The sequence below is a fragment of the Phascolarctos cinereus genome, unplaced genomic scaffold, assembly GCF_003287225.1.
Source record: "Phascolarctos cinereus isolate Bilbo 61053 unplaced genomic scaffold, phaCin_HiC Scaffold_2;HRSCAF=192, whole genome shotgun sequence".
Taxonomy (NCBI): Eukaryota; Metazoa; Chordata; class Mammalia; order Diprotodontia; family Phascolarctidae; genus Phascolarctos; species Phascolarctos cinereus.
The window spans coordinates 350,274,827-350,301,608 of NW_027555625.1; the positions used below are offsets into that span (position 1 = coordinate 350,274,827).

General features: G+C 44.0%; 1 protein-coding gene across 1 annotated transcript in view; it reads right to left on the bottom strand.

Moving 5' to 3' along the window:
• Positions 1 to 3,025: 3,025 nt before the first annotated feature.
• Positions 3,026 to 26,782, bottom strand: part of P4HA2 (prolyl 4-hydroxylase subunit alpha 2) — a 30,509-nt gene continuing 6,752 nt past the window's right edge. The window contains exons 4-15 of the mRNA XM_020991152.1: positions 22,735 to 22,872; positions 22,237 to 22,476; positions 20,794 to 20,990; positions 19,012 to 19,188; positions 12,613 to 12,683; positions 11,058 to 11,157; positions 10,271 to 10,324; positions 9,141 to 9,200; positions 9,025 to 9,090; positions 5,609 to 5,677; positions 4,858 to 4,954; positions 3,026 to 3,518 (exon numbers count right to left, since the gene is read on the bottom strand). Of these exons, the coding sequence (XP_020846811.1) occupies positions 3,448 to 3,518; positions 4,858 to 4,954; positions 5,609 to 5,677; positions 9,025 to 9,090; positions 9,141 to 9,200; positions 10,271 to 10,324; positions 11,058 to 11,157; positions 12,613 to 12,683; positions 19,012 to 19,188; positions 20,794 to 20,990; positions 22,237 to 22,476; positions 22,735 to 22,872 (1,340 nt within the window). The 3' untranslated portion in view covers positions 3,026 to 3,447. The remainder of the gene's footprint in view (positions 3,519 to 4,857; positions 4,955 to 5,608; positions 5,678 to 9,024; positions 9,091 to 9,140; positions 9,201 to 10,270; positions 10,325 to 11,057; positions 11,158 to 12,612; positions 12,684 to 19,011; positions 19,189 to 20,793; positions 20,991 to 22,236; positions 22,477 to 22,734; positions 22,873 to 26,782) is intronic.

Below are 26,782 nucleotides of genomic sequence, written 5' to 3' on the forward strand. Positions count from 1 at the left end.
GTTTATGGCCATCTAAATAGGAACATTCTAATTACCCATCCTTTTGAGAGTGTAAGGCCTTGGATGCTTTGGAAGGACAATATGTGTGTATGTATATGTGTATGTGGATATGTATATATACACATATGTGTATATATACATATACATATATATATAAATATGTGTGCGTGCAGTCATGTAGATACAAAGACATTCCTACCTGGAGGAAGCCCTTCTCACTGACTTACACATACTCAGAGCCAGATACTCATAGACATATCTAGAGACAGGCAATGACAAATAAACAGACATGTGTTTTTCATATTTTAATACTTCAAAGGATCCACTGATGTGAATCCATTGGTTTCTTCCACTGATGAGGGCCATTCATTCATGCTATATGTCTTAGCTGACCAGCATAATAATTGCTATACCTGAAAAAAATTCACTTGGCAAACAATGCTCTAACAATCAGCTTCTCCACACTTATCTAGACTGGCCCTTAGATGGTATACAGATCTCATTGGGGCCATACTTTGAGCCCTCTTGGCTTGGAAGGCAGCGCCTGTGAGTGGTAAAGTAGGAAAAGCACCACCAGAGTCTGAGGACCTACGTTCAAATGCTTGGTGCTTACTACCTGTGTGACTGTATGTAAGTCATTTAATCTCTCTAGGTCTCAGTTTTATCATCTATAAAGTGAGAGGTCTGGATTAGATGGTCTCTGAGGTCCCTCCCAGCTCTAAAGCTATGATTCATCATTAAGTTCATCTCAGTTTTTAATTCTGGGACAAAATCTGAGTACCTGAACACTTGTGACCAAAAGGGAAAGGGGAAAGAGACCCCCAGGAGACCTGGAGGGGCCAAGCCATGAACTCTTGGGATGGGGAGGTGATGGAAACTGTCTATAAATAAGGTCATTAAATCTTAAGATGTTACCAGTAAACTGTCCCAGAATAACCCAATTGACTTTGTGTATAAGAAGGACTAAGGAAAAGGCAGCCACCCCATCTCCAATCTCACAAAAAACCAAAATTAATAAAGAGAAGACTGAATGACCATTGGGAATTTGGTAAAGACTCCACTGACATAGATCTTCCTTAGAGGAGGCAAAGATGTCTACGAAACCATCTCTGGTCTGTCCAGCAAAACGCAAGCACTTTGACAGCAAGGATTGTCTCACATTTGTATCAGCAACCCCAATGTTCCTGGAACATCATGTGCCTTTAAGAAACGCCTGCTGATTGGCTGTTGGTTGATTGTGAAAAGAGCTAGTTCATTCTGAGCTGTGATCAGAAGCAGCACATTTGCCACAGCTGAAAACTTTGACTAAAGCCCCTGAGAAATGACTGAAATGTGGTAAATGGAGACCAGCTAGTCTTCACACTTCTTTGATCATGAACTCCTATCAATAAAAAAAGATCTTGAGCCCACCTTCTGATGTCCATATTTACTGATTTATTTTCATGTACTACTATACTAATATATGCTGTATTAATGTATAACATATACATTATAAAACTTACATAAAACCCTGACCCAGGATATGTGCCCCTGCCCAGCATGGCTTTTTGGGGGCCAGTGCAAGGGGGCTCTGCCCCCTGAACCTTCCTCCTTGGAAGGTTCTCCATCTTGATGAAGAGAATTTCCCCCTGAAGACCACAAGGCTGCCTCTGATTGGGAAAGCTTCATCCATCCCCTCTGGTCTAGCTGCTCAAGTGACTGGGACACTTTGCCTGCCCGATCCCCCTCCCATGTTGGCAGCTCCACCCACTGATGGGTGACTTGATACCCTCTCACCCTGGCCATGCTTTGGACCAGGTGGTACGGCTAGCTACATAGCCAGTGAGCAAGACCTGCTCAGGTGGGAGATCCTGACCTCACCGTGACCTCAACACAATAAACTCAGATCCTTTCCCATTAAAAAACAAACCATAAAAAAGAAATATTAAGAGAATCATATGTGCTTTGATGAAACAGTATTTGATTCTAGAATCAAAAGGAAGCCACTAGAGTTTACTGAATATGAGTGTGTGCAGTCAGACCTGAGCTTTAGAAAAATAACTCTGGCAGCTGAGTAAAGGGTGGATGGGAGAGGGGAGACTTAAGACAGGGAGACCAATTATTGCAATAGCCCAGGCAAGAAGAGATAAGAGAGTGAATAAGGTGGAGGCCATGTAAACAGAAAGAAGAGGGCAGATGAGAGAGATGTGGCTGAGGTAGAAATGACAAGATTTGGCAACTTTGTGGGGTGAGAGTAAGAAGCTGAAGAGGATGCCTAGATCTTAAACCTGGATAACTGGGAGGATGGTGGTGCCCTCTGAAAAACAGAGGAGTTAGGAAGATGGGTGGGTTTAGGGAAAAACATAACTTGATGGGATCTTAGATGCAGCTCACAACTCACCCACGTGAGACTCTGTTTATCTCACCCAAAATGGAAAGGGCCAATGGAGCTCTTGTTCATACAGAGGCTGCCTCTGGGGAGGGCCTACCACAGCCATTAAGTGATTTGGAAGGCAGAGGGTACGCAGGCCGGGCGGAGGGTGGGATTTTGCCAATAACACCTGCTCAGTGGCTGCTGCGGGTAGCTGGCTGGCACATAGTAGGGACTTAAGAAACGCTAGTTGACTAACTGGAGAGTAGTTAGTTTATAACACTATGGGGCCAACACCCACCTTAGAGGAGTGGAAAATTTGCTTGGGGAAAGGAAGGGGTGGAGTGGGGAAGTATTGGGGAAACTAGAGTAGGTGTGGTTGTACTGAAGGCGAACCAGCAATGGACTGGCTATAAGGGAGGTCTGTCTCTGATTGGCTGATCCCATACTCCTGTGGTCAGGCTGCACTTTGAAGATCCTGGCTCTAGAAGTGTAGACCACCACCTAGCCCCTCTACACAAGCCCCAGTCAGTTTGCCCTAGACTGAGCCCCAGGCTCAGGAAATGCCTGCTAACTTGGCACTTCCTGCTTTACACACACACACACACACACACACACACACACACACACACACACACACACACACACACACACACACTGCAAAGACAATCCCTCTGACCTTTGTCTAGAAATATTTATTTTCCAGGTAAATTCCACAAGCCATAGAAACACAATAAAATTAAATGAACACATAATGTTTTAAAACTTTGGTTTGAGGAAATATTTAGTATCAAAACCATCTGGGAAAAATCATCACAGAACCAGATAGACTAGCTTGGCAGCCACACATCCTGCACCACTAGTGGACAGCCAGAAACTAGCAGGGAGTAGAGATCAATGTGTGTGGAGAGGGGGGGGGGGGGATACAATAACCCACCCCCCCTTCCCTCCCCATTCTACCTTCACTGTGCTCACAAATGGCCACTTCTTGAGAGACCAGTTGGGACAATTCTGAGCTGCCCTGGCCGATGGAATGATCTAGAAGGGCAGGGGAAGGCATTGAAAGAGCACTGGGGAGGCCGGAGCCAGAAGGGAGGTCAGTCGACTTCTGTTGATCCACACGGTCTCAAGAACTCCTGCCCCCGCTCATGGAACCATTTATTGGAAACTGTGAATAAGAGAAACAGTGAGTTACAATCACATCTGCTATCCATGAAATGGCTGAGGGCAAACTGAGGGCCCCAGAATTCTGAGAGCTGAGCAACCAACATCATGAAAGATGTCCAGGGCAGAGACATGTGGCACATATGTCATGTCTTGCTGTTTTCTCAACAGTCCCTCCTCAGCATGAAAATAATCAGAGCTGCCATTTATATAGTACTTAGAAAGTTTGCCAAGGTCTTTAGATACATTATCTAAATTGCTAGGTAGCTCAGTGGACAGTGCTCAACCTGGAATCTGAGAGACCTGAGTTCAAATCCAGCCTCAGACATTTACTACTTATGTCACCCTGGGCAAGTCACTTAACTCCTGCCTGCCTCAGTTTCCTCATGTATAAAATAAGTATAACAATAGCACCTACTTCCTAGGGTTGTTGTGAGGATAAAGTGAGACATTTGTAAAGAGCTTTGCAAACCTTAAAGTGCCGTGTCGATGTTAGCTATTATTATTAACATCTTATTTTAGCTGCATCCTAACCATGTACACACTATTGGTATTATTATCCCTACTTTACAAATACTGAAAGTGAGGCTCAGAGAAATTAACAGAATTACCCATGGTCACATGGGTTGATGTTAAACCCAGTTCTTCCTAACTCCAAATCTTGTACTTTATCCACTATGACCCCAATTTATTTCAATTAAATTCTGTAGGTACTTACGAAATGCCTACACTGTACTAAGCACCATTCCAGGCAGGAAGAGAACCCAAACTTCGGCCAAGAGTCCTCCCCCTTCCCTGAGGTGATTCGCACTGGCACCACATACTGCTGTGCTCTGCAGACCAGATCTTTCCCACCTGAACCATTCACACTGGTGGCAAACACAGCCCAAGACGCTGCTCACAACAGCGCTGCCGCTTCTCCTCCTGGGCACATGTCCAAATGTGCATGTGGCTCGACACAGGGGAGCTTGAAGCTGGAGAAGTGGGTTAGTAAAGAAAACCCAAACCTAGGGATATCCTGGTCTGGGCTTTGGGTAAATCTGGTAGTGTAAATTCCATCAAGAATAAGTCTGAATAGAGGCAGCTAGATGGTGCAGTAGATAGAGCACTGGCCCTGAATTCAGGAAGACCTGAGTTCAAATCTGACCTCAGACACTTGACACTAGCTATGTGACCCTATGCAAGTCACTTCACCCCATTGCCTCGCAAAAAAATGAATGAATAAATAAAAATAAAGTGTTAAAAAAATAAGTCTGATCGATAGGAAACATTCAGCCCCTGTGCTCCCACCAACACTAGGCTACCCTTTTAGGGGCCAAAGAAACACAGGTCCTGTCGCTTACCCCATTTACTGCCAACAAGCACTGGGCAGGCTGCGTGTCGTGTCCGGTAGTCACCTTCCCCGCTGCGAAAGAGATTATACCAGAACACTGATGTGCCCTGGAAGAGAGAGGACCTGATCATGATGGAGGCAACATTTGCTCTCATCGCCTCAGATAGTAAGGCTCTGAGACAGCTTAAAGAGAGTATTTTTAAAATGACAGTGGAGGGAAAGGGAATTTTCTCAGTGTGGGAGACCATCTAGACACAAAAAACCTAATTAATTAATTCAGTGGGTGAACATGGGCCATAACCCTGTCAGTACCTTGGAAACCAGAGGTCATTGGATGTCATCTTTTCCCTGGTTATGTTGGGACAAAGTAACTTGAATCTCCTATCTGCAGGGGCAGGGCCAGGCACCAGACATCTGATGACAGTCCCATGGGGCCCACAGAACCAGACATTGGCCTCACCAGGCTTTTTTCCTATTCTTTCTGTGCAGTTGTCCCTTTAAAGGATGTTAATCTTTGCCTTATCTCTCTTGTCTGCGGGAGTGTCCCTGGGGTTAGGGTTATGGGCTAGGAGCTCAGCTCAGTATGTCTGAGATTCAAGGCAGGGCTAGGTGACTAGTCATTTTCACAAATAGAGCTGGAAGCTCCTTGGACTCTTGGAGGGCAGGTGGCCACCAGCCTCTGGATCTATGATGTTTCATTCATGGGAACAGAATGGGCTGAGCTGTGATTAAGGTCAGCTTCATCTAACAAGACAATTTACCTTTTTGGGCCAAATTGTTGCCCCAAAATCTGGGAATACTGTGGCCCCACCAGCTTCGACATCACTCATCTAGGAAAACAAGCCATAGTGATTAAGAATATTTCAGGAAAGTCTCACAAAGCCAGCCCCCTGCCTAAGCAGGAGTTTATCCTCCAGAATGGTTGCTTGGTTATATACTGAATTTTTGTTCATTAAAATCCTATCTGATTGCACTGGGTGGGAGGAAGAGATAATCCTATATTCAAAGGATTCCTGTGGGGAATCTTTCTTTAAAGTGAATAATTCTAGCCAACCTCTCACCTATAATTATCTTTTTTTCCCCCTAAATCTGTATTTTCATAGTGGACTTGCTTAAAGGTAGGTGTTCCCCTATTACAAAATAGCCTCCTTTGTATAAAGGCTATCATCAGTAATTCAGGAAGAATAACATTCTGTGCATAACCCAGACATTCCAGGAGAATAACTAAATACAGCCATCATTGTGGATGGATAGGACATGGTCCTGACTTAGCCACCCGTCCAGCTGATAAGGGGAGGCTCTCCAGCACAAGATTCCTTTCTCTGACATCAGCCCGATTCCTTGGCTCATGGTAGTGATACATGTGGGCTGTCAAAGGGAAGGAAAAGTGCTAGACTTCCTTCTAGCTTAAGTGTTCTACAAATTCTTTACCTAAGGATGCTATGTGGCAGTGAATCATGCAACTCAGCTATCTCAGAAGAAACAGAACTTCAGGTGGCCAAAAGGGAAACAGCAAGAGGCATGTGGGGGTGACGGTGGGAGTGGCAGGTAGGTGGTGGAGAGGGGCATGTACTCCCCCCCTACCTCTGCCTCTTGGAATCTCTGGCTTCCTGAAGCTCCCCAACTCCAGAAGGCTTCCCTGGATCCCCCCTTAGTGTTCGGTGCTTTCTTTAATCTCAAATTATCATTAGTACATGTTGCTTCCCCTATCCCAAGCAGAATATAAGCTTCTTGAGGGCAGGATTTCTTTTTCATCTTGTCTTGGTATCTGCAGAGTCAGAATTATTAATAAATATTAACTGGATTGGGTTGGGGGGGTGCCTTAGTGTTATAGTGAGCAGGCAGGGATTCGGTGTCTTGGGGCTCTACACTCTACACTTATCCCTCTCCTTGCCTGTTTTTAAGGCAGATAGTGAAACACAAAGCTAGTGCTGAAGGATCTGCCGAAGGCTCTCTGTGTAAGATTGGCACTTCCAGTATATATCCCAGGTAAAGATCTGACCCAGAAGAGAAGCAATTCAAAGCTGCACCATAGAGCTCTACCACAAAGCTCCCTGGACCTTTGCAATCAGCATGATTAAGAAATCCTCAATAACAGGAACAAAGGTATTCTCAATAAAAAGTATTAAAGAGGTTGTTTTGTAAAATTAGAGCACCTGCCTTTACGCAAAGAAAAGATTCTCACTAAAACAATAAACACACACACACACACATACACACGAGCACCAGGAAGTTAACAGTTGATGACCTATGAATATTTCATTCTGTTCCAAAACTGAACCTCAATCACCAAGAAAACATGAGTCAGGTCTAAAACAACTATGGAGTCAGCTTTCATTTTCTTTATCTGGCTTATAATTGCATTTTTCGTTTACTTTTTAAAAAAAATTTCTGGTGTTAGATCAGTTTGTAAAAAACATATTATCATAGTATTTTGCTAGTCTATCCATTTCTTACTGTCCCAGTATAGGGAGGAGACCCAGAGAAGAGTTTCCTCTTCAAGCACACGGAGGCCAAGAAAAGAATGAACAGCCAATATTTACGCCCCTGGGACAAGGGACAGGGACAGAGTCCTAACACTGGCAGTCTCTTCACCTCCCATAAAGAGGTAAGTGATTCCAAATAAAAAGGATAGCTATTTTTTTAAAACCTTAATTGAATCAAAACTAGACCCAAAAACTGCTTCAAAGCTGAACATTCATCAGATCGTGATAATAAATCTTGGAAATGTCAAGCTTTAGCAAAGAAACATTTTCTTTTATCCCCAAACTCTTTTCCCGAAGGGAAAAATCTCTTCACTCTCCCTGGAACAAGTTAAGTCTTGTCCCACCCATGAACACCAAGTTAAAAAAGTCCCCTGGGTTAGAAGGTAAAGTGAGTCATTGTTGCAAACTGGGGCCCTGCCCCCCCAGGCCTCCAGTAACAGCAAAAATGTGATTAGCAGCCCAGAGGAATTAGGCAATGGGCATTCCCTGTCCCTGGGAGAGAAAATGTAGGAAGCAGATTGGGGTTAAAAGCAATTCATCTACTGGTTATTCTCTTCTATTCCCAGCCAGAAGCCTCCTTCCATTGTGGCTCCTGGTTTTTCAAGGCTGATATATATCTGAGGTCATATAGAAAGAGCCTGGATCATCAATCCTTGAGGAGGGCCCCGTGGATGGGAACAGAAGCTAAGGTTGGGCAACACCATCCTCAGCTCCAGCCAGCTCTCAGTTATCCATAGCGTTTGGGGATCACAGGGAAGCCATCAGGAGGGCAGTGACACTTGAAATCCACAGGTATCCCAAATTGCATTTCCACTCCTTTCCAGTCCCCAAATAGGTAACAAGGTGCTCCCAAAGAATCCAATGCAGTTACTGCCAGTTCCCCATTCTCAGAATTTTTGGAGGGTAGTGCCATTGTGTGTCACTCTCCTTGGCTCTGGAACAGAGTACATTGGACCTGATCTTCTTGTTCTACTTCTCTAGGATGATATTTGAATCATTTAGTATTTGATGGGTACCCGAGAGGCATCTGGGTAACATGGCAGATAGAATACTGGACTTGGGAGTCAGGAAAATTGCCAAGGGTTTGAACCCTGACTCAGATACTTACTAGCTATGGGACACTGGACAAGCAATTTAACCTCTTTCAGCCTCAGTTTCCTCATCCGTAAAATGGGGATAATAACAACACCTACCTCAAAGGGCTCTTAAAATGCTATATAAATGTTATTATTTATGATAATTATTATTACTAAATTTGGGGTCAAAGAGCCTGATTTAATACCTGATTCTGCTGCTTACTACCTTGAGTAAGTTATTTCCTCTCTGTACCTCAGTTTCCTCATCTGTACAAGAAGAGGGTTTGATCCTGTGGAGAGGAGGTTGCTCAAAACCTGCTGGCGAAGTCAGCCTGGGTTTATAGAAGAGCCTGGATAATCCATACATGGGAAATCCAGAAGTGACTGTCCTTCACTTCTGCCTCTTTATTCTGTCCCCACTTCTTCTGCTCTGGACAGCTATGAATGGGGAAGGAGGGTGCTGGAGGGCAGGGGGCGAGGAGGGTGCAAAGTAGACTCTGGATAACTGAAAACTGACTGTACTGTATGCCAGCCCCGTGGGTAGGAGCTAGGAGGAGGGCGAGGTCTGGGGCTGTGGTCACTGTGGTGCTGGCTTCGTGCACACATCATACTCACGTAGTTTAAGAACGTGGCCACACGATTCCCCGTCCCTAAACGCTTGAAAGCATCTGGCTCACCTTTCTATAAAAATTAAGTAAGAGTGAAGAGGAGGGCCAAGGCCCAGTACTTACATAGTTTAGAAATGTCGCTAACCTATTCCCCTCCGTTTTCAGGCCGCTGTCAAAAGGCCGCTGTAACAAACAACAACTTCCACCTGAGTGAGTGATCAGTCCTGCCCATCACACAAGGGGAAGGGGGCAGGGAGTGGAGACCTTTAGAGGCAACAACCCAGTGGGCACAGAGGCCTGCAGGTCTGACTGGCATGGGGATGCCCTGGAACCCACAGTGCAACCCTAGGAACACAGATGGCACAGGATGGCCTACCCAAAGGGAAGGACTTTGGGGTCACAAGAAGCCCAGGAGATGACCAGCAGGATCAGCTGCACAGTGCAGGCCACACCAAGAGACACCACTAGCTTTTCTAGATGGGGCAAGGGAAGGACAGACAAGGTGAAGTACACTTGGTAAGTGTCTGGGGGCTGGGAAGAAAAAAGCAGGGAACGTGTCTGGGAATTTACAGGACACTAGGCTTCACTGAGAGAGAAGAAGAAACCTGTCTAGAGGTTTATTTATGGCTGAGATTGAAATCTAGGGCCAGAAGTAAGCCCCAAGAAGGTGGCTCCCAAATATATGTATTTAAATGCGTGTACACACATGTATATGCACATATATGTGTATGTACATATGTATTAGCAAAGGGAAAGGAGGAGCCTAACAGGCTGACAAAACTGATGGAGGCTGGGGACATCGTTGGTAAAGGCCCAGAAATTAATCCCAAACACAGGTGATGGGCGGGGACAGAGGAGGGAGGGAGGAAAGGAGGAAGCACAGGAGAAACATCTCCTGCAGTAGAGAAAGGAATATGGAGTCAGATTTATCTCATGATTATGAGGGCTTTATCCTTGAGGTTCCTAGAGTGTCTGGAATCAGAGAATCTACATTTTGAATCTAGACACTCAGGGTCCCACTTTATTACAGTCTCAGTTATACTCAGTGTGACTCAGAGATAGTTCTATTTCTAAGAAATTCTGGACTCTGTGTTGTATCCTTGCTTAGCTATCGTACAAATCCCAAGCCCCTGGGAGACTGGGGGGACCCATCACCCATAGCCCTCTCCTAGCTAAGATTCTCTGATCCCTGGGGAGCTGGAATCTGGTGGGCACTGGGACCTGCTAGCCCAGCACAAAGTTCTGGGGCTTACCCTGGAGAAGTCAAAATGGGGCTCATACTGTCCTCCCATTCCATAATTAGCAACCTGCGGAGGAAGTGACATAGATATGGTTAAGCAAATGAGGCCCAAATAGAGAGTGGAATGAGGCCTCCTTGAGGAAGCAGTGCCTTTGTTAGGTCCTCAGGCTTTGGGAAAACAAGGTTCAACTTGGTTTGGGAAATGAGGAGAGGCTGACCAACAGGAACTAGTGGAAAACCCAAGACCCAGCCAGGCTGGAAATGTGCTTTGATGTTTCTATAAGGAACTCTGTCCAATATCACATCTACTTGAACCATATATTTTCATTCTGACAGAGGTGAATCACGGCCCTTCAGTTCGAAGGGATGCAAAAGCCACAGCCCTCTAAAGTTACATGCATTTCCCAAGATGCTTCACTCACCCCAATGAGTTCAGCCACCTCCATGAGAACTTGCCCCAGTCCCACCCCCCATGAAAAGAACTTGTCTTTATTTTGTACATATTTTTTATATTAGTATATGTGTACATATTATTGCCCCCCATAGATTTTAAGCTTCTTGAAGGTAGGAACTGTTTTGGGTTTTTTTTTTGCCTTTATATTCTCAGTAGTGCTTGGCACATAACATGAACTTAATAAATATTTATTGATTGGGATTCCTCACCCCTCACTTTTTTTTCCACATCTCTTAGCATCTCCAGAGAGAGCATTCTCCCCTAATTCCCTTGGAGACCCCACCCCAGGCCCTACAGAGACAAATCTCTTATTCTCTCACCTCCCCTCCCCAGCTGGGCTCCCTACCTGTAGCAATTCAGCCGTCTTTACAGACAATCCTGTGATGTACTGCATTCTTCTGTTCACTTGGGCAATGACAGGATCATCATCTTCCTCTAGCCACGAGCTAAGCATGGGGAACAGAAAGAGGAGAGGCACATGGAGGGTACCCTGGACCAGCCCAGCTTGGGAAAAAAGGGGGGAAGGGGACAGCATTGGTGGTTCAAGTGGAAAATGGAAAAAAAAGGGTTAGGGTCAGGATATTGGCACCAGATTACCAGGGAGTTCTCCTACCACAATCCCAACATGTCAAAATGGTCAGCTACCATAGCCTAGTCAGGACACTTTCAGTGCCCCTGGGGCTTCATGGGAAACATCAACCAACCCCACCCCACAACTGGTACACAAAAGCACTTCACACCCTATGCAGAAACACACAAATACACCACCAACAGGAACCTAGGGTCATAGGATTTAGAGGCAGAAGGGACCTTAGAGATGATCTGGTCCAACCCTCTTATTTTACAGATGAGGAAACCGAGGCTCAGAGGTCAGGCAACTTGCCTAGGGCTTGCAAAGATAGTAAATGTTCAACTTGGTTAAATTCAGCAAGCATTTATTAAGTGCCTACCATGGGAAAAACACTGCAATTACCAAGTCAAAAACAAAAAATGACCCATACCTTCAAAACGATTATGCTCCAATATAAGGTATAATATTTATACAATAAGTAAATTTCAGAAAATTTGAAGAGAGAACACCAACAACTAGGGCAGGTTTTTTACCTTTTTGGTGTCATGGAGCCTTATGGCAGAATCTGGCAAAGCCCATGGATGGACTCAATTATGTTTTTAAATGTATAAAATGAAATCCAAAGGATTATGAAATAGGAAAATAGAAATGCAAAGGAAACCAATTATATTGGTTATATACATATATATATATATATTTATGATATTCTTTATATTTATAAATTTTTTAAAAGTTCACAGACCCCAGTTTAAGAATTACACCAGAAGATAAGAGAGCCCTAAGGGCTGAATCCTGGTAAAAGCCGAGGAACGTAAGAGGGAAAGAGGAAGATTACACCCCAGACATCTAGAACAATCTGTACCAAGACACGGCAATAGGAGACGGGATTCTGAGTCTGGGGAACAGCAAGGAAATCAGCTCAGCTAAAACGTAAAATGGGGAATGATGCGAAATGAGGCTTGAAAGGCAGGCTGGGGCCAGACTCTAAAGGGCTTTCAATGCCAAGCAAGAGGAGACAGGGCTTGAATTCTGCATTCTTTCCATAACACAGCCTTGCCTCTTTACAACCCACTGCACAAGTATAGAAATACACACACACACACACACACACACACACACACACACACACACACACACAATATGTTTCACATGGGGGTTGGCTAGCTTTGTGAGCCAGGACTCATACAGAAGGTTAGGCAGCAGGGGCAGAGGAAAATAGGAAAGGGGTGTAACTGGAAAGTGACAAGGTAAAATCTAAATCAACCATCAGGATGCCCCAGGGCCAAGTTTAGGGTTGGGGGCTCATAGAGCAGGGTAGCACCCTCCTTACCTTTTAGAAACCCTGTAGTTGGCCACGGTGAGGACACCTGTCTTTGGGTCACGGACTGTGGCTCTTGCCAGCTGTGGGGAGTAGGACCAGATGATCAAGAGTTTTTCCTCTTTTTCCTAATCACCAGCCCCCTCCCAAAATTGGGTTGCACTATGGTGCAACAAAGCAGAGAGGGGTACTAGTTTTCTGCTCCATGTGACTGATTTACATGGTGAAATAGGCTGAGAAGTACTCTCCCAAGCTGTTCCAGCCTCAAAGTAGCATGAAGCACCCAAATCAATCCATCAACAATCACTTATTAAACATCTACTATGTGCCAGGCACTGCGTTTGTGCACACTGTTATGTACTTTTGTAAAAATGCAAAAGCAATAAAGTCCCTCCCTTCATAGGATATATGTTGATAGACAAATAAATACAAGGTATACACAAAATAAATATGCTTATTTTGGAGGGGCAGGAACAGGCATTAATAGCTGGGATAATTGGGAGAGGTCTCTTAAAAGAGGTGGCACTTGAGCTGAAGCCCAAGAAGTGGTGGTGAGGAGAGTGAGCATTTTCAGCATTCAAAGACATGGGGACAGAAGATGGCATGTCAAGTTCAGAGAGCAGCAGGTAGGCTCAAGAACCCAAACCCAGCTTAAAGAGGGAGCCATGAGACACGGCACATGTCTCAGTCAAGAGCACACACAATACCACCACATTCCAAGTAGGACCAGAGGCAGAGACAGAAGACAGAGTTTAGATGTCTGCTGCCCACTAACCACAAGGAGGATGCACCAGCCTATTTTCATAATGCAGTTCCTAGGCATACTCCTAGTGACAGGGGAAGAAAATGAGTGAGTGAATAAATGAATGAAAAAGCATTTTTTAAGTTCTTAATATGTGCCAGGCACTGTGCTAAGTGTTAAGAATACAAAAATAAAAGCAAGACAGTCCAAGCCCTCCTTACCTTCTAAGTGAGGGAATCTTTCCTTACCTAGAAAAGATGTCCAATACCTCATCTCACCCTGCCCCCAGGCAATGGAGTATGGAACAGAGTGTGAGGACACTGGTAAACTCAAAGGATTAATGGGAAAGTAAGGAGGTATCAGAGCACAGAACAGCTTATTCTACACCCATAAGGGCTGTGATGCAAAGGAGAACAGAGGACTCAGTTAAAAGCCTCATAGTAGTGACGCTCAGATTCCATCCCAGCTCTTGCTTGACTGTGGGGCAAGATAAGTCCTTTGGCATCTTCCCCAGTGGAGCTAGGGGTGGCCAGTACTAGAAAAAGTCCTCAGGGAAAGGAGACCAGCCCAACCACCCAGAACTGCAGCCCTCATCTGAGGCTGGCCAATATTCCCTGCGGGTACATGGAATTTCTCATTACTGACTCTTCCCTGAATGCCCAACGTGTCATCTACCTGCTGGCACCTTATCACTACCCCCTCACACAAAACATCAAAAAAAAAAATCCAATCCTTTGTCACTTTGGGACTGAGTCTGCAGGAGGAAGAGGAGGACGTGGCCTTTGTGGCTTATTCATCTTCTTTCCACAGGCCCACTCAGCAGGCTCAACTCCACCCATACCTCCCAACCCCCATCTCCTCACACATCTGCCCTTGGTAAGATAGCTTTTCACATTGCTGACTCAAACAAAGCCAGGATCCCGACTTTCTCTCCATTCCAAAAGTTACTGTCAACGGGCCCAAAAGCCCTTCTCTAACCCCTAGAACAGGCTTATTTATTTCCATTTGGGAAATTTTCTCTTCTTACATTCAAATTAATCAATAGTCATCCTCTCACTCAGGCACTTCGCCTCCCCATCCTCCGCTGCCAGCTGGATCCTGAGTCTCCTTCTCCACCCCTTTCTGACAGGCAGAGGACAGGGAATAGAATGCTGCCTCCAGAATTAGGAATATGACTCATGTCCATGTACAAAGAATGGCTATTTGTAAGGAACAAACCTGGATTCTTGCACAAAAATTAAACCACACGTTTCCATGGTAGCCCAACGAAAACAGAAAGCTGTATGTAACAAGACTTATCTTTAACTTCATCTAGGAATTAGAGAAGAAGGAGAAACTGAGGCAAAAAAGGATGAGGATGAATGGAGAGTGATTCGCCCCAAGTCTTGCATGAACTCTCTATGGCCTGGAGCCTCCAGGGATGGCTAAATAACCAGAGAAAGAACAACTGAAACCTCAATCGTCAGCCAGCAGATAGCACGGACAGCCACAGATGGTCCCCAACTGCACCACCGAAGGAAGGAAAACAAGACATAGCTTCCTTGGCCCTATGTGTGAGCTTTCATAAGCTCAAATGCAGAATCATGAGAGATACAGTTCACGTAGACAAAGACGTCTACTTCCTAGCCGTCCCTACCTGGACAGCACAGTCTCATGTCTCCAGGAATGAGCTTACTCCTTTCTGGTTTAGATATAGGCACAGCAGGCCAACCCCTACTTCCCCAGATATGGGGAAGGTCCCTTGAGACCGTGGTGGCCTTCTGATTTAGTGGTAATCTCCATAAAACAGTGACCAAAGACATCTGCAGCTCTGAAGATTTTTCTTCATACCAATATACTATATTCCACTTCCCTACTGCCCTTCCTGTAACCTTGTATAACCTTATATAAACTACCTTGGTCATAAGGCTCACATGGGAAAGGAAAATAATGCTTCTCTTAACAACTGCTTGATGCTTGTAAAATGGTGCTGCCTTGATCGCCACCATCCTCTTCCTTTACAGCCCTTTAACTTTCCAGTCCCTTCCCAGTTCTGACCAAACATCTCTGACCCCTAGACACGATGCAAAACCCAGAAATGCAATACAGGAAGGCAGTGCTCTGCTCAGCCCTGCTGGGACTATTTCCAGTGCTAGGCTGTGTTCCTGATGCTACCTCAGAGCCCACCGTCCCTACCAGCTTAGCAACCTCAGAGTACATCGACCAACCTAGTTTCAGAGCAGGCTAAGCATCTGTTGCCTCAGGGTGGAAAGCCAATTGGTGCAGAGTAATTCAAAGACATGTCTTGGCTCACTGAACAAGCAATAATATTCTTAGCACTCAGGCACCGGAAGCAGGGAGAGTAAAGGACTTCCAGAGGGTAAATTACTACCAGGCATAGCCTTTGGCATTAGTAACCTTGGTATGGTAGAAAGAACACTGGCTCTGGAGTTCTGAGGCTCCAGGTTCAAGTTCCATTTTATAACTCTATCTGTGTGACCTTGGACAAGTCACTCTCTGGACTCAGTATTTTCATCAGTAAAAGGATGGGGTTGGTGTACATGGTCTATGAGGCCTTTCCAGTTTTATAGATTTATGATCTCACATAGCAGCAGCCACACCGTCATCCAGCATGAAGCTGGGCACAGATGACCAAAGCACAGGAGGGCCGGAAAAGACCTCAGAAATGCACTGCTCATTCCCAAAACAAAACAGGATGGGAAAAATAAGAGTGTTAAAAACAGATTGTTAGGGGCAGCAAGGTGGTGCGGTGGATAGAGCACCGGCTCTGAAGTCAGGAAGACCTGAGTTCAAATTCGGCCTCAGACTTGACACATACTAGCTGTGTGACCCTGGGTAAGTCACTTAACCCCAACTGCCTAAAACAAAACAAAACAAAACAAACAGATTATTAATTGGTAACAACTCACTCCTCAGCCTAAGAGGAAACCCCCTATGAAACCAAGTTCACAACCGTGTCATCCCTGATATCTCACTCTCTCTCAGCACTCCCCCCCACCTCTGTCACACCCAATCATTTGCCACGTCCTGTTGATTAGACCTTTGTAAGCTCTTATATATACTCTCCCTTATCTCCTCTGACAATGCCACCACCCTGGTGCAGGCCTTTATCACCTCATGCCTGGACAACAGCCAACTGGTAGGTTTGCCTGCCTCAAGCTCTCCCCACTCTACTGTCCTCCATTCAGCTGTCAAAGCCATCTTCCTTTGTGCAAAGTGATGTGTGCTTTTCACCTTCTCAATAATTTCCTGTGGCTCCCTATTATCCCTAAGACTAAATACAAAATTCTGACTGGTGTTCAAAGTTCTTTATAACTTCAATTCCCTGTCTTTTCTGGCCTTCTTAACCCTTAAACCCCCACCACCTTCACTACCACCACACACATACACACACACACACACACACACACACACGTGCACGCGCACTCACTCTTCAACCCAGTGATATTCAATTCACCTTGTTATTTCTCCAACAAGATCACTCCATCTGCACACTCCAGGCATTTTCACTGGCTGTCCCCCATGCCTGAAATATTCTCCCCTCCTCATTTCTGCCTCCTGGCTTCCTTCAAATCCCTGGTAAAATTATACTTTTTATAGGAGGCCTTTCCCAACTTCTCTTAATTCTAATGCCTTCCCTCTGTTGCTTATTTCCAATTTGATCCTGTATGTGGCTTATCTGCACAGTTATTTACTTGTTGTTTTCCCCATTAAATCATAAGCTTCTTAAGAGCACAGACTGCCTTTTACTTTTCTTGGTACCTCTAGCACTTAGCACAATATTTACTAACTAGTAATGAACTGTACAGTCTCCAGTTCTATTTGTTGTTTTTTTGGTTCTTGGTGTTTGGTTTTTTTTCATTTTTTGGAAAGAGTGCCAGCCTCAGAGTCAGGAAGAATCTAATTTAAGTCCTGCTTCTGACACATACTAGGTATATATGATCTTAGGCAAGTCACTTAATTAAGCTGTGGCAATTACATGGCTCAGTATACAGAGCACCTGGCCTGAAGTCAGGAAGATCAGACTTCAAATCCAGCCTCGGACATTTTCTAGCTAAGTGACCATGGACAAGTTATTGCCTCAGTTTCCTCAACTGTTAAATGGGGATAGCCATACTACCTCCTTCCCAGGGCTGTTGTGAGGATCCAATGAGAGAATATTTGTAAAGCACTTAGAACAGTGCCTAGCACGTAATATATAATTATGGAAGTGTTAGTTATTACTTAACTTCTCAGTGTTCCAGGCAATTTTCTAAGATGATCAAATGCAGAGTAGTCCCTTATGCCAATGAAATATCTCTTTCTCTCTCTCTCTCTCTCTCTCACACACACACACACACACACACACACACACACACACACACACACACACATACATACACACAATATGACTATCAGAATGTTCTCAGCAGAGTCTAGAAACCTGACCTCTAAGATGCTACACTATCACACAGCATGAAGCCGGGTACACATGACAAAACACAGGATGTTTAAGCTGGAAGAGACCTCAGAAACTCATCACTAATTCCCAAAACAAACCTCATGAAAGGAAAAGCGAGAGTGTTAAGGACATCTCAATAGGTTATTTCTGCCACTAACTCATTCCTTGGCCAGAGAGGAAACACCCTATAAAACCAACCTTCTGAATTTCTACCCATGCTTACTTCACAAAGGTCCTGGAGTGAATTTTCATATGTTTGTGAGATGGTAGCAGGGCTTACATCCAGGTTCACCAGGGTGTGATTCTTTTAGCAGATGGGGACCGGTTTTCTGGCTAACACTTAAAGAAAACATTGCTGTAGGGACATTCAAATATCCAAATATAACTCACATCCCCAGAGACCCACATTCACTTGCTCTCCTTCCCAGGCGCTGTTTACAAAGGTCGTGGGTTGCATGATTTAGAAGACTGAGCTTGCTGCTCTCTGACTCCCGCAGACCATCATCCATTCACAGGAATATCCCACTGGGCCCTCTTGGCACAGCACCTTGGCGGTGACTGTGTCTCGACCACATAAATAGGTGTGATTCATGCCAAGTGTGTCTGTTCCAAAACACCTTTCCAAGGCTCAGCTTGGGACCAAAGCGTCTAATCCTCCAGTATATTAGCATATCTACAAACTGGGACTTTTTTTTTCTAAATCTCTGGAAAGCAAGCTGTTGACCTATGCGGCAGAGAAGAAAATCTAGTCTTTCATCCTCTGCTAAGAACTTAGGTCTCATTTAAATAAATTCATTAAAATGTAAATGGCTGCTGTGCAAATTTAGTTGAACTGATGCTCAACGTTTTTCATTTTTTTCTCTCTTTTTTTGAATCTGTAATTTAATTAATTAGAGGGAATTCTCAGTGAGGAAACCCCATCTACTAATTGGCCTCTTCTCTGTGTCTTGTAGGCCTGGGGAGTTGCCTGGGGTACTAAGAGGTTAAGTGATTCTCTACAGTCATCCAGCATGTAGGTGACTGAGGCCAGGTCTCTATGTACTACATCACTGCTACCTCTCAAGTTTTTCATAAAACATTTACTTTTTAAAAATATTTTAAAAATTTCTTTTTGCTGAGTTACCTTGGTTTAGATGTGGATTTTTCCCAACATGGAGATACTAACAGTATCATGAAGAAAAACCCTGGGAACAAAAAGGAGAAATGAGGGCGAGACAGAGGCACCTACTTTAGGCTTGGCGATTTCCTTGATCTTCTCAATCTCCTCATCTGACAGGACATCATAGTATCTTACAATGTGTGGGCTGTCCCACTCGTCCTCCTCCTTGAAGGGGGCAATCAGCAGCTGGGGTGCCCTGTTGCCGTCGTGGTATCTACAGAAAAGTCTCTTCTGTCTCCGGGGTGTCTGTGGGGGACACAGAGAAACAAATACCTCGCTGAGTGTGGTCAGCCAATCCACCCCTCCCATGGTTGAGCCTCTGCTCTAAAAGATGAAATGCCCCACCCCCCCAAGCTGTGCCACCGAAGCCACACCATTCAGTTGCAACAAGAAAAGACTAATGGGTATACCAGATGGAAAAGCCTATGGATTTATGCAAGTCTGGCTTTTCAGAGTAAAGCATCTCTAGGGGACAGATCCTGAGGGCTCTATGAAACCTTAAGCAGTCACCTCCGCTATCCTTCCTTAGGCATAATTATAAGATATTAATGTAATTTTTAATATTTCACCTGTTTTGAACCCAAAGTAATTTTCTCTCATAACAAGGCTAGTGACTACAGGGGAATGTCTCAAGACAACTCATTATATAAGTTTTTATGGCAACTGAACAATTCCCTGGCTATAACACAAAGGAGTTTCTTTTTCTAAAATACCATTCCAGTTGTGTTACAGCCTCAGGAAGTCAAGCAGCCTTAGAAATGAGTCAAAGAAAACACATGGACACAACAGAAACTGTGACAGAATGGAAAGAGCACGGGATTTAGAGTCAGAATTATTCAGTTGTTTCAGTCACATCCATCTGGGGTTTTCTTGGCAAAGATAACGCAGGTTTGCCATTTCCTTCTCCAGCTCATTTTACAGATGAGGAAACTCAGGCAAACAGGGTTTAGTGACTTGCCCAGAGTCACACAAGGTAGTAAGTGTCTGAGGCCAGATTTGAACTCAGGTCTTCCTGACTCCAGGCTCAGCACTCTATACACTGTGCCATCTAGCTGCCCGAGTCAGAACACTTTGGTTCAAATCCCACTTACTGTCTGTATCAACTTAAAACCTTCCTGGGCCTCAGTTTTCTTATTTATATGAACTAGATGACTTCCATGGTCCTTTCTGACTTTAAATCTATGATCCTATGGACAAAATCAAACTCTAATTGCATCAATTTAAATAATGATGGACTTCCTAGCTGGAAGATAGCCACATCCAAAATTGAAGGCTAGTACATATTGTATGCTCATTTGCAAGCTCGTTCATTATAAAAAGGATGATAGAAAAATGCCCAAGAGAATAGAGATCGTCTATACTTATCATTTATAGAGAGTGATAAAAGGCCACTATCAACTGTATATCTTAATTCTGCCAGTGACACTTCCTCCCAGGGTGATCTAACATTTCTGGTTTCTTCCTCCCAGAAGCCTTCAAAATGAAATCAAAGAGACATTACCAAACTGGTGAGTTCTTGGGAAAGTGTTTACTTGAGTTTCTGGTTTCCATATTAAGACTCACAGCCCAGGTGTTATATCTGTCCCTAGGACCAGAATCTTTCAGTCCCTTGTAAAAAAAAAAAAATCTCAGAACAGCTACACACCTGTTGTATGATGAGAGAGGGAAAAATACCCAACTAGGAATTCAAAAATCTGAATTTTGGTTCCAGCTCTTCCACTGCCTAATTGTATGACTCAAGGCAAGTCACTTAACCTCTCTAGGCCTCAGATTCCTCCTTGGTAAAATAAGGGCATGTTCCCAAGGTCCCTTCTGGCTCCCAATTCCTTTGATCCTATCATTTGGTCTCACCAGTTTAACGCCTTCCCCTCGACAGAGGGCCTCGTAAACATCTCTCTCAGGCAGGTAGTCTGGAGGCCTCTCATAGATGCCCCCTTGGGTTGCTGGTTCAGCCTCTGAAGTCTTATTTAACCTCTTTCCAAGCCTTTCTTTCTCTAACAGCGTCTCAAAGTACCGCAGGTTCCCCCCGGCTCTTTCATGACTAGGGTCTAGAAAAAAGACAGAAATTTAAAAGGACGAGGAAACCACAGATGACCTGTGGGGCCATCTGAAGAAACTCCTTTGGCAGGAACTTTCCCCAGGGCCCAGTTGTCACCAATGTTTTTGTCATGTCTCAGGCTAGAACGTGACCCAAATCCTGCCAAACCCAAATGCAGATGCTCCACACTTCAATGGTGGCAGCTGCTGCCTGTGTTAGCACCAGGAGGGCTGACTGAGCTCCCTCTGCACCGAGGGCTCTTCCCCTGTAGCGCAGCAGGCAATGAAAAGACAGTGGCTCAGAAGAGAGATGCAAGAGTCAGCTGCTTCAATAGCCAGCCTCTACCCCTCGGCTCCCCAAACCTCGCTATGCAGAGAGGCCAGCCCCCTCTGCAAACCTTAAAGAGCTAGAGGTGAGTTATTATTATTTTGTCATCAAGAGTACACCCTTCATCAGGACAAAGGGGGTGAAAGGAACAAAGGGAGAGACTTAGAGATTTAGCCAGATTCCCTTTGGAAGTGTCCCTATGAAATAGCATCACCTCTCTTGCTGTCCCTCCCAGGTTTGCTCAGTGATTGAAAAAGGCCAAGGCCCCCCCACTGCATCCAGGGCCATCTCCAGTCATCCTGACCTATGTCTTGCCACTGGACTCCGGTGACTCTGAAGGAGAAAGTGAGGCTGATGATTTTGCAGAGCCCTGCCTCATTTAAATCCAACACCTTCCTGATGTCATCAGTCCTCTTTAAGAACAAAGGATGAACATAACAACTACTCAGTGGCCTCCATTTCATGCCAATATGATGTGAGCTCCTGTACCCTCAGTGCCTGGGCTCAAAGCAGACATCTAATAAATTCTTGTTTAAATCGCAATTGCTTCATGAAAAGAGGGCCCTGCCATTCTTCCCAGTATGCCTCCATTAACAAGGATGCTGCCTATCAGGAATTTTTTCTGGCTACAAGGTAGACAACTGAATAACAGTTATGGCTGGAGTTTGGATTCAGTCTTGGACCAGGATTAAAGGGTCAGACTGTGTTGGGGTTTAGGACATCAGGCTGTAGCCAGGGTCTGAGGTCAACATACAGATTAGGTATAGAGTCAAAATGTCACTGGTTTAAGAAACTATCTTTTGCTAGCGTTGCGGAGTCAGTCCAAAATACACAGCAACGTCCCATCTGACCCCATGCTCTGTCCAGTCTCCACATTATTCTACAGGAAGCTTCTCCCCAACCCCTGAGAACACACCACAGCAAATTACCGAGAGAAATCAGGCGACGGGTGAGTTCCACTGCCCTGTGAAGGTCCCCAAGCTGAAAGACGGCATAGCTGAGGTAGTCCAAGATTTCAGCTTTGGACGTGGTGGCATCCTCACCATCGTCATGCTGCTTCAGCGCCTGCTGCATCCACAGAACCGTGTGGTAGTAGTCCCCATCGTTGTAGGCTGTCTTACCCATGCCGAAGCTGTCATCTGCACTCAGCGTGGAGCGATACTTGGTTCCTGGAGGGCAAGAAGAGCAATGAGCACCTGACCACAGAGAGAAGGTATTATTCCCAATGCCCAGGAGTCAACGTACCAAGAGTGGCTCCAAGACAAAAGAGCCTAGCTGCTTCTAGGCACTGCAGAAAGACCCTGCAGCTCTACCAGTTAACGGACCCTCACTGGTACAGGAGAAAGAGCAAAGAACCAAGAGCAAGAAGGCCCCTGAAAAGCTACTTTTCAAAGAAATGCTGAGCACAGGAAATTCAGAACTATCACCTGGCAGGTCTCCCCTGGAAATAGTGTCAGGATCCAGTTTGTACGTGTCCTGAAGGCGCATTAGTGCCTTGGCTGCTCCGGTCTCGTCCTCTTCCGTGGGGAAGAACTGGCGCTGCATGGTGAGATTGGCAATAAAACCTTCCCATACAGGGAGGGGAAAAGAGAGAAAGATAATAAATCAGCAAATAACAGTTGCATATTTACAGAAGACGTCTGAGGCGATCAAAGATGTCGACCCTCGTATATATAAAGCCTCCCCCTCCAGATCAATTTCTACCTCCTTTGGGAAGCCTTTTTTGATTAACCCACAGTGCTCTCCCCCTCCAATGAAATTCTAAAACACTTATTGACCTTCTAGCTCATTTATTCCTTAGTATATACTGCTTTATCAGAGCTAGATATATAGATTTGTTAGTCATTCACACAGAAGTGACAAGTAAAACTGTATGATGGGATGAGATCAACAAATAAAAGAGTGTAAGGAGGGGAAAGAAGAAGGCTAAGGATCTTGAGGTTTGAGGAATAACATGATTAAGAAGGTAGAAGAAATAAGAGACAATGAAGAGAAGAGTAGAAGGAAGAGGCTTCCCTTGCAAGATGGCACAATTTGTGATCGGTGCTAAGGAAGCCAAGCCATTCACATGATCTTAAAAAAAATACTACACCAAAGAAAGGAAATTAACTAACAAGTCCATACAAGATATTAAAAACCTACCAAAATAAAAAGCAATAAACAGAATGCTGATACAATAAAAAAAAACACCATACAGAGCAAGTAGCTGAAACAGTGAACAAGTACCGAAAGTATAGATGAGAAAATAATAGAAGATATCCCCAGTGATATTCTCAAATTGATAGATGACCTATGAAGAATTTAAGCAATTTTTAACACTTCAAAAAGTCACAAGAGCAAAGAAAGCAATGTGTAGAAATTTTTAAATCCAGGAAGTACTAGCTCTAGAACTAAAAGATGCTTTAAAAATATATCAGGATATCAGCCAAAACAGACACAGGAATTATATGAATATAAACACAAAACACCTTTTATACAAACAAAGTTAGATCTAAATAAATGAAGTAACATTATTATGCATTTATTATGCATATATATTATTATATATTAAGATAATATAATTTTTAAATGACAATTTTATTTAACTAGTCTATTTATGTAATACCTTTGTGGAGAAAGGGGAAAAATAAAGTAAAAAGTACACAGCACAGGACAAAAAAAAAAACATACAAAGAAAAAAAGATGGACAGCTTTGAAAATAATATGTAGATTTCTTACACAGGTTTTCTTGAAGCGGAAATTTATTGCTTTATATTGAATCTTCTCTTATGTTCTGCTGTGTATATGGCAATGTTTTCTTTCTCTTATTTTGTATTTAAGTTTAAAATAAATTCAAATATAATGAAAAATAAATAAAGATCAGGAGAAAATAGTGGCGAAAAAATTTAATAGACAACCTGAAAGGAAAACAAGAGAAATAACTAACAAGAGACTTAGACATGAAATAAAGAACTGATGATAGACCAAGTAGAAAAACCAAGCCCAGAAAATAGCAACTATGGAAAGGAAGTGAAATCACAAGTTGAGTTTCCATCCTGGTCAACTTGGCATCTAAATCACTTTCTCCTTCACAATCTGGTTGCAACCCACTTGTCCAGATTTACTTCCTTATTACGCCCCATCACGTGCTCTATGATCTAGCCAGAATGGTGGCACTCGATGTTCTCCATACATAACACTCCATCTCCTGACTCCACTTCACAGTCTGCCCCTCCCCCCTTTGCCTGGAATGTTCCACTTTCACTTCCACCTCTTGGAATTCCTAGCTTGAAGGCTCAGCTCAAAAGCCAGCTTCTTTATGAGGCCAGTCCTCTAATACTCCACCTCCCCAAAATTATTTAGTATTCTGTATCTATTTTGTGTGACTCACCTGTGTACTCAGACTCCACCCCTACCCCCATAACAGAATGTAAGCTTCTTGAATGCAGGACTGTTTAATATTTGTATTTCCAGCACCTGGCATATAGTAGGCACTTAACAGATTGTTATTAAATTAAATTCAAGCAGCTTTTCAGTAAAAGGGAAGAGAGGAATGGGATTGGAGTTTGAAGGGACAATTAGATGGAAGGGTTTTCCTTGTTTTCTGGACAGTGGAGAACTGAGCATGTTTGTCATGTGAGGAGAAAGAGAGATGAAATTAAATTAAATTGAATTGAATTAAAAGAAGAAAAGAATGATTGGTGGAGGGATATCCCAGTAGGTGGAAGGGTTTTCAATCTTACTCCAAACAAAAGTCACCTATTCCTCAGAGACGGAACGGAGGATGAATATAACTCACACACACACACACACACATCTCTCCCAATAGAAGGTTAGCTCCCTCTGAGGGTAGGGGCTGTTTCATTTCTTTCTTTACAAGGGTAACCATGAGCTAGACATGGGTTCAGGGGTGAGGAATCTGACATTCAGTCTAAGGGCCACACCTGAGGATCTAGAGGGCCACATGTGGCCTCAAGGCCACAGGTTCCCCACTCCTGGTCTAGGTGTTAGGAAGACAAATGCCTGTTGACTGACTGAAGCCAGATTTTGAGATGAGAAGACGTTCTCATTGTACGGCCTTGATCTTTTCAGTACAGTGGGATACAAAGCCATTAAGAATGGGAAAATGGAGTTAGTTGAGATAACAAAGAAAGAGGAAAAAGACTCTAGTAGGTTCTGTAATGAATGCAATGAGAGGGGCTGGTAAATTGGCAACTAGGGCACAGGTGTTGTTATGCTGTAGGACAATGCTCTGCATAGAGTAGGTTTTTAATCAGTGTCAGCTGCATTTGTATCATGGACAAAATCAGTGTAGTTTTGAGGTTAATGGCACAAAAGAGAGCAGACGGTGTGCAGTGCTCAAAGTCTGGGACTGGCAGAGCAAGAGGGTGAAGGGGGCAAAGAATATTACAGTGGTCATGACCCTGAAGCAGCTCGAAGTTGACCATGGGGTCAACTATTCAACCAAGATGGAATAAGAAGGCAAGAGAAACCACAAAAGGGGTTAGAAGTAAGGTTAATGGACTGGAAGACTGAAGGTGTGTAGAGAAAGGTCCCCTAATGTGGCAGCCAAAAACGTGCAGTCTCTTCAGGCCTCAACCTCCCAAGAGGCAACTGGGCTTAACCTGCCTGAAGGAGGTCCCTGGGCTATTTGACAAGCCAAAGCAGCCTTGAAAGAACACTGTGGGCTTCAGAAAGGGCCCCTATCTTCTCCATGCTCTGCCAGTGCACCTAAATCCTGAGTGAACACCTGCGGCAATGAGGATGCTCCAAGGGGATGCCATATTGTGTAGAAAAGAGATTCAGGACCACACTGTGTAGGGCTTTCAGAGGCAAAGAGAGATCTAATTTCCTTCTGTTGCCTTCTGAGCAGTGGTGGTTCTGGCAGCCCAAAGGAGGAGAAGTCTCTGAAAGCACGCTTTCCTAGAAATACAAAATGGCAGTGGGGAAAGGAATCTTTGGGATCATCACTGTCAAGTGCATTGCAAATAAAACACTATATAAATGTTACCTTTAATTATTATTATCATAGTTGTTATTCTCTAGACTAACTCCTTTTATTTTATAGTTTGAGGCAGTTAGGACTTGACCTCACTTTTCATGACTCCCATTCCAGCACTCTTTCCCATATTACACTGGTTTAAAAAAGTAAAAATGTAAAGAAAAAAACACACAAACAAATGAACTACACATTGTTAATTATAAGGACCAAACTTGGCTCCAGGGAAGAGATGAGAAAATGGCTCTCTCCACCATCTTTGCAGAGGCAGGGGATATAGGGATGGAGTATAGCACACAGGTTCAGTTGTGCTTTGGTTTTCTTTTTTATTCTTTGTTTTAAAAAGCTTTTTTTAAAAAAATTAAATATAACTGAGTTAGTGGTATTATTCTCATGTAAACCAGTCCTCAGTTTTTTCTGCTATCAAATGAAAAGCTGGATTGGACAATACCAAAGTTCCCTTCTTATCTCAGACATTCTCTGCTACTATTCATGGT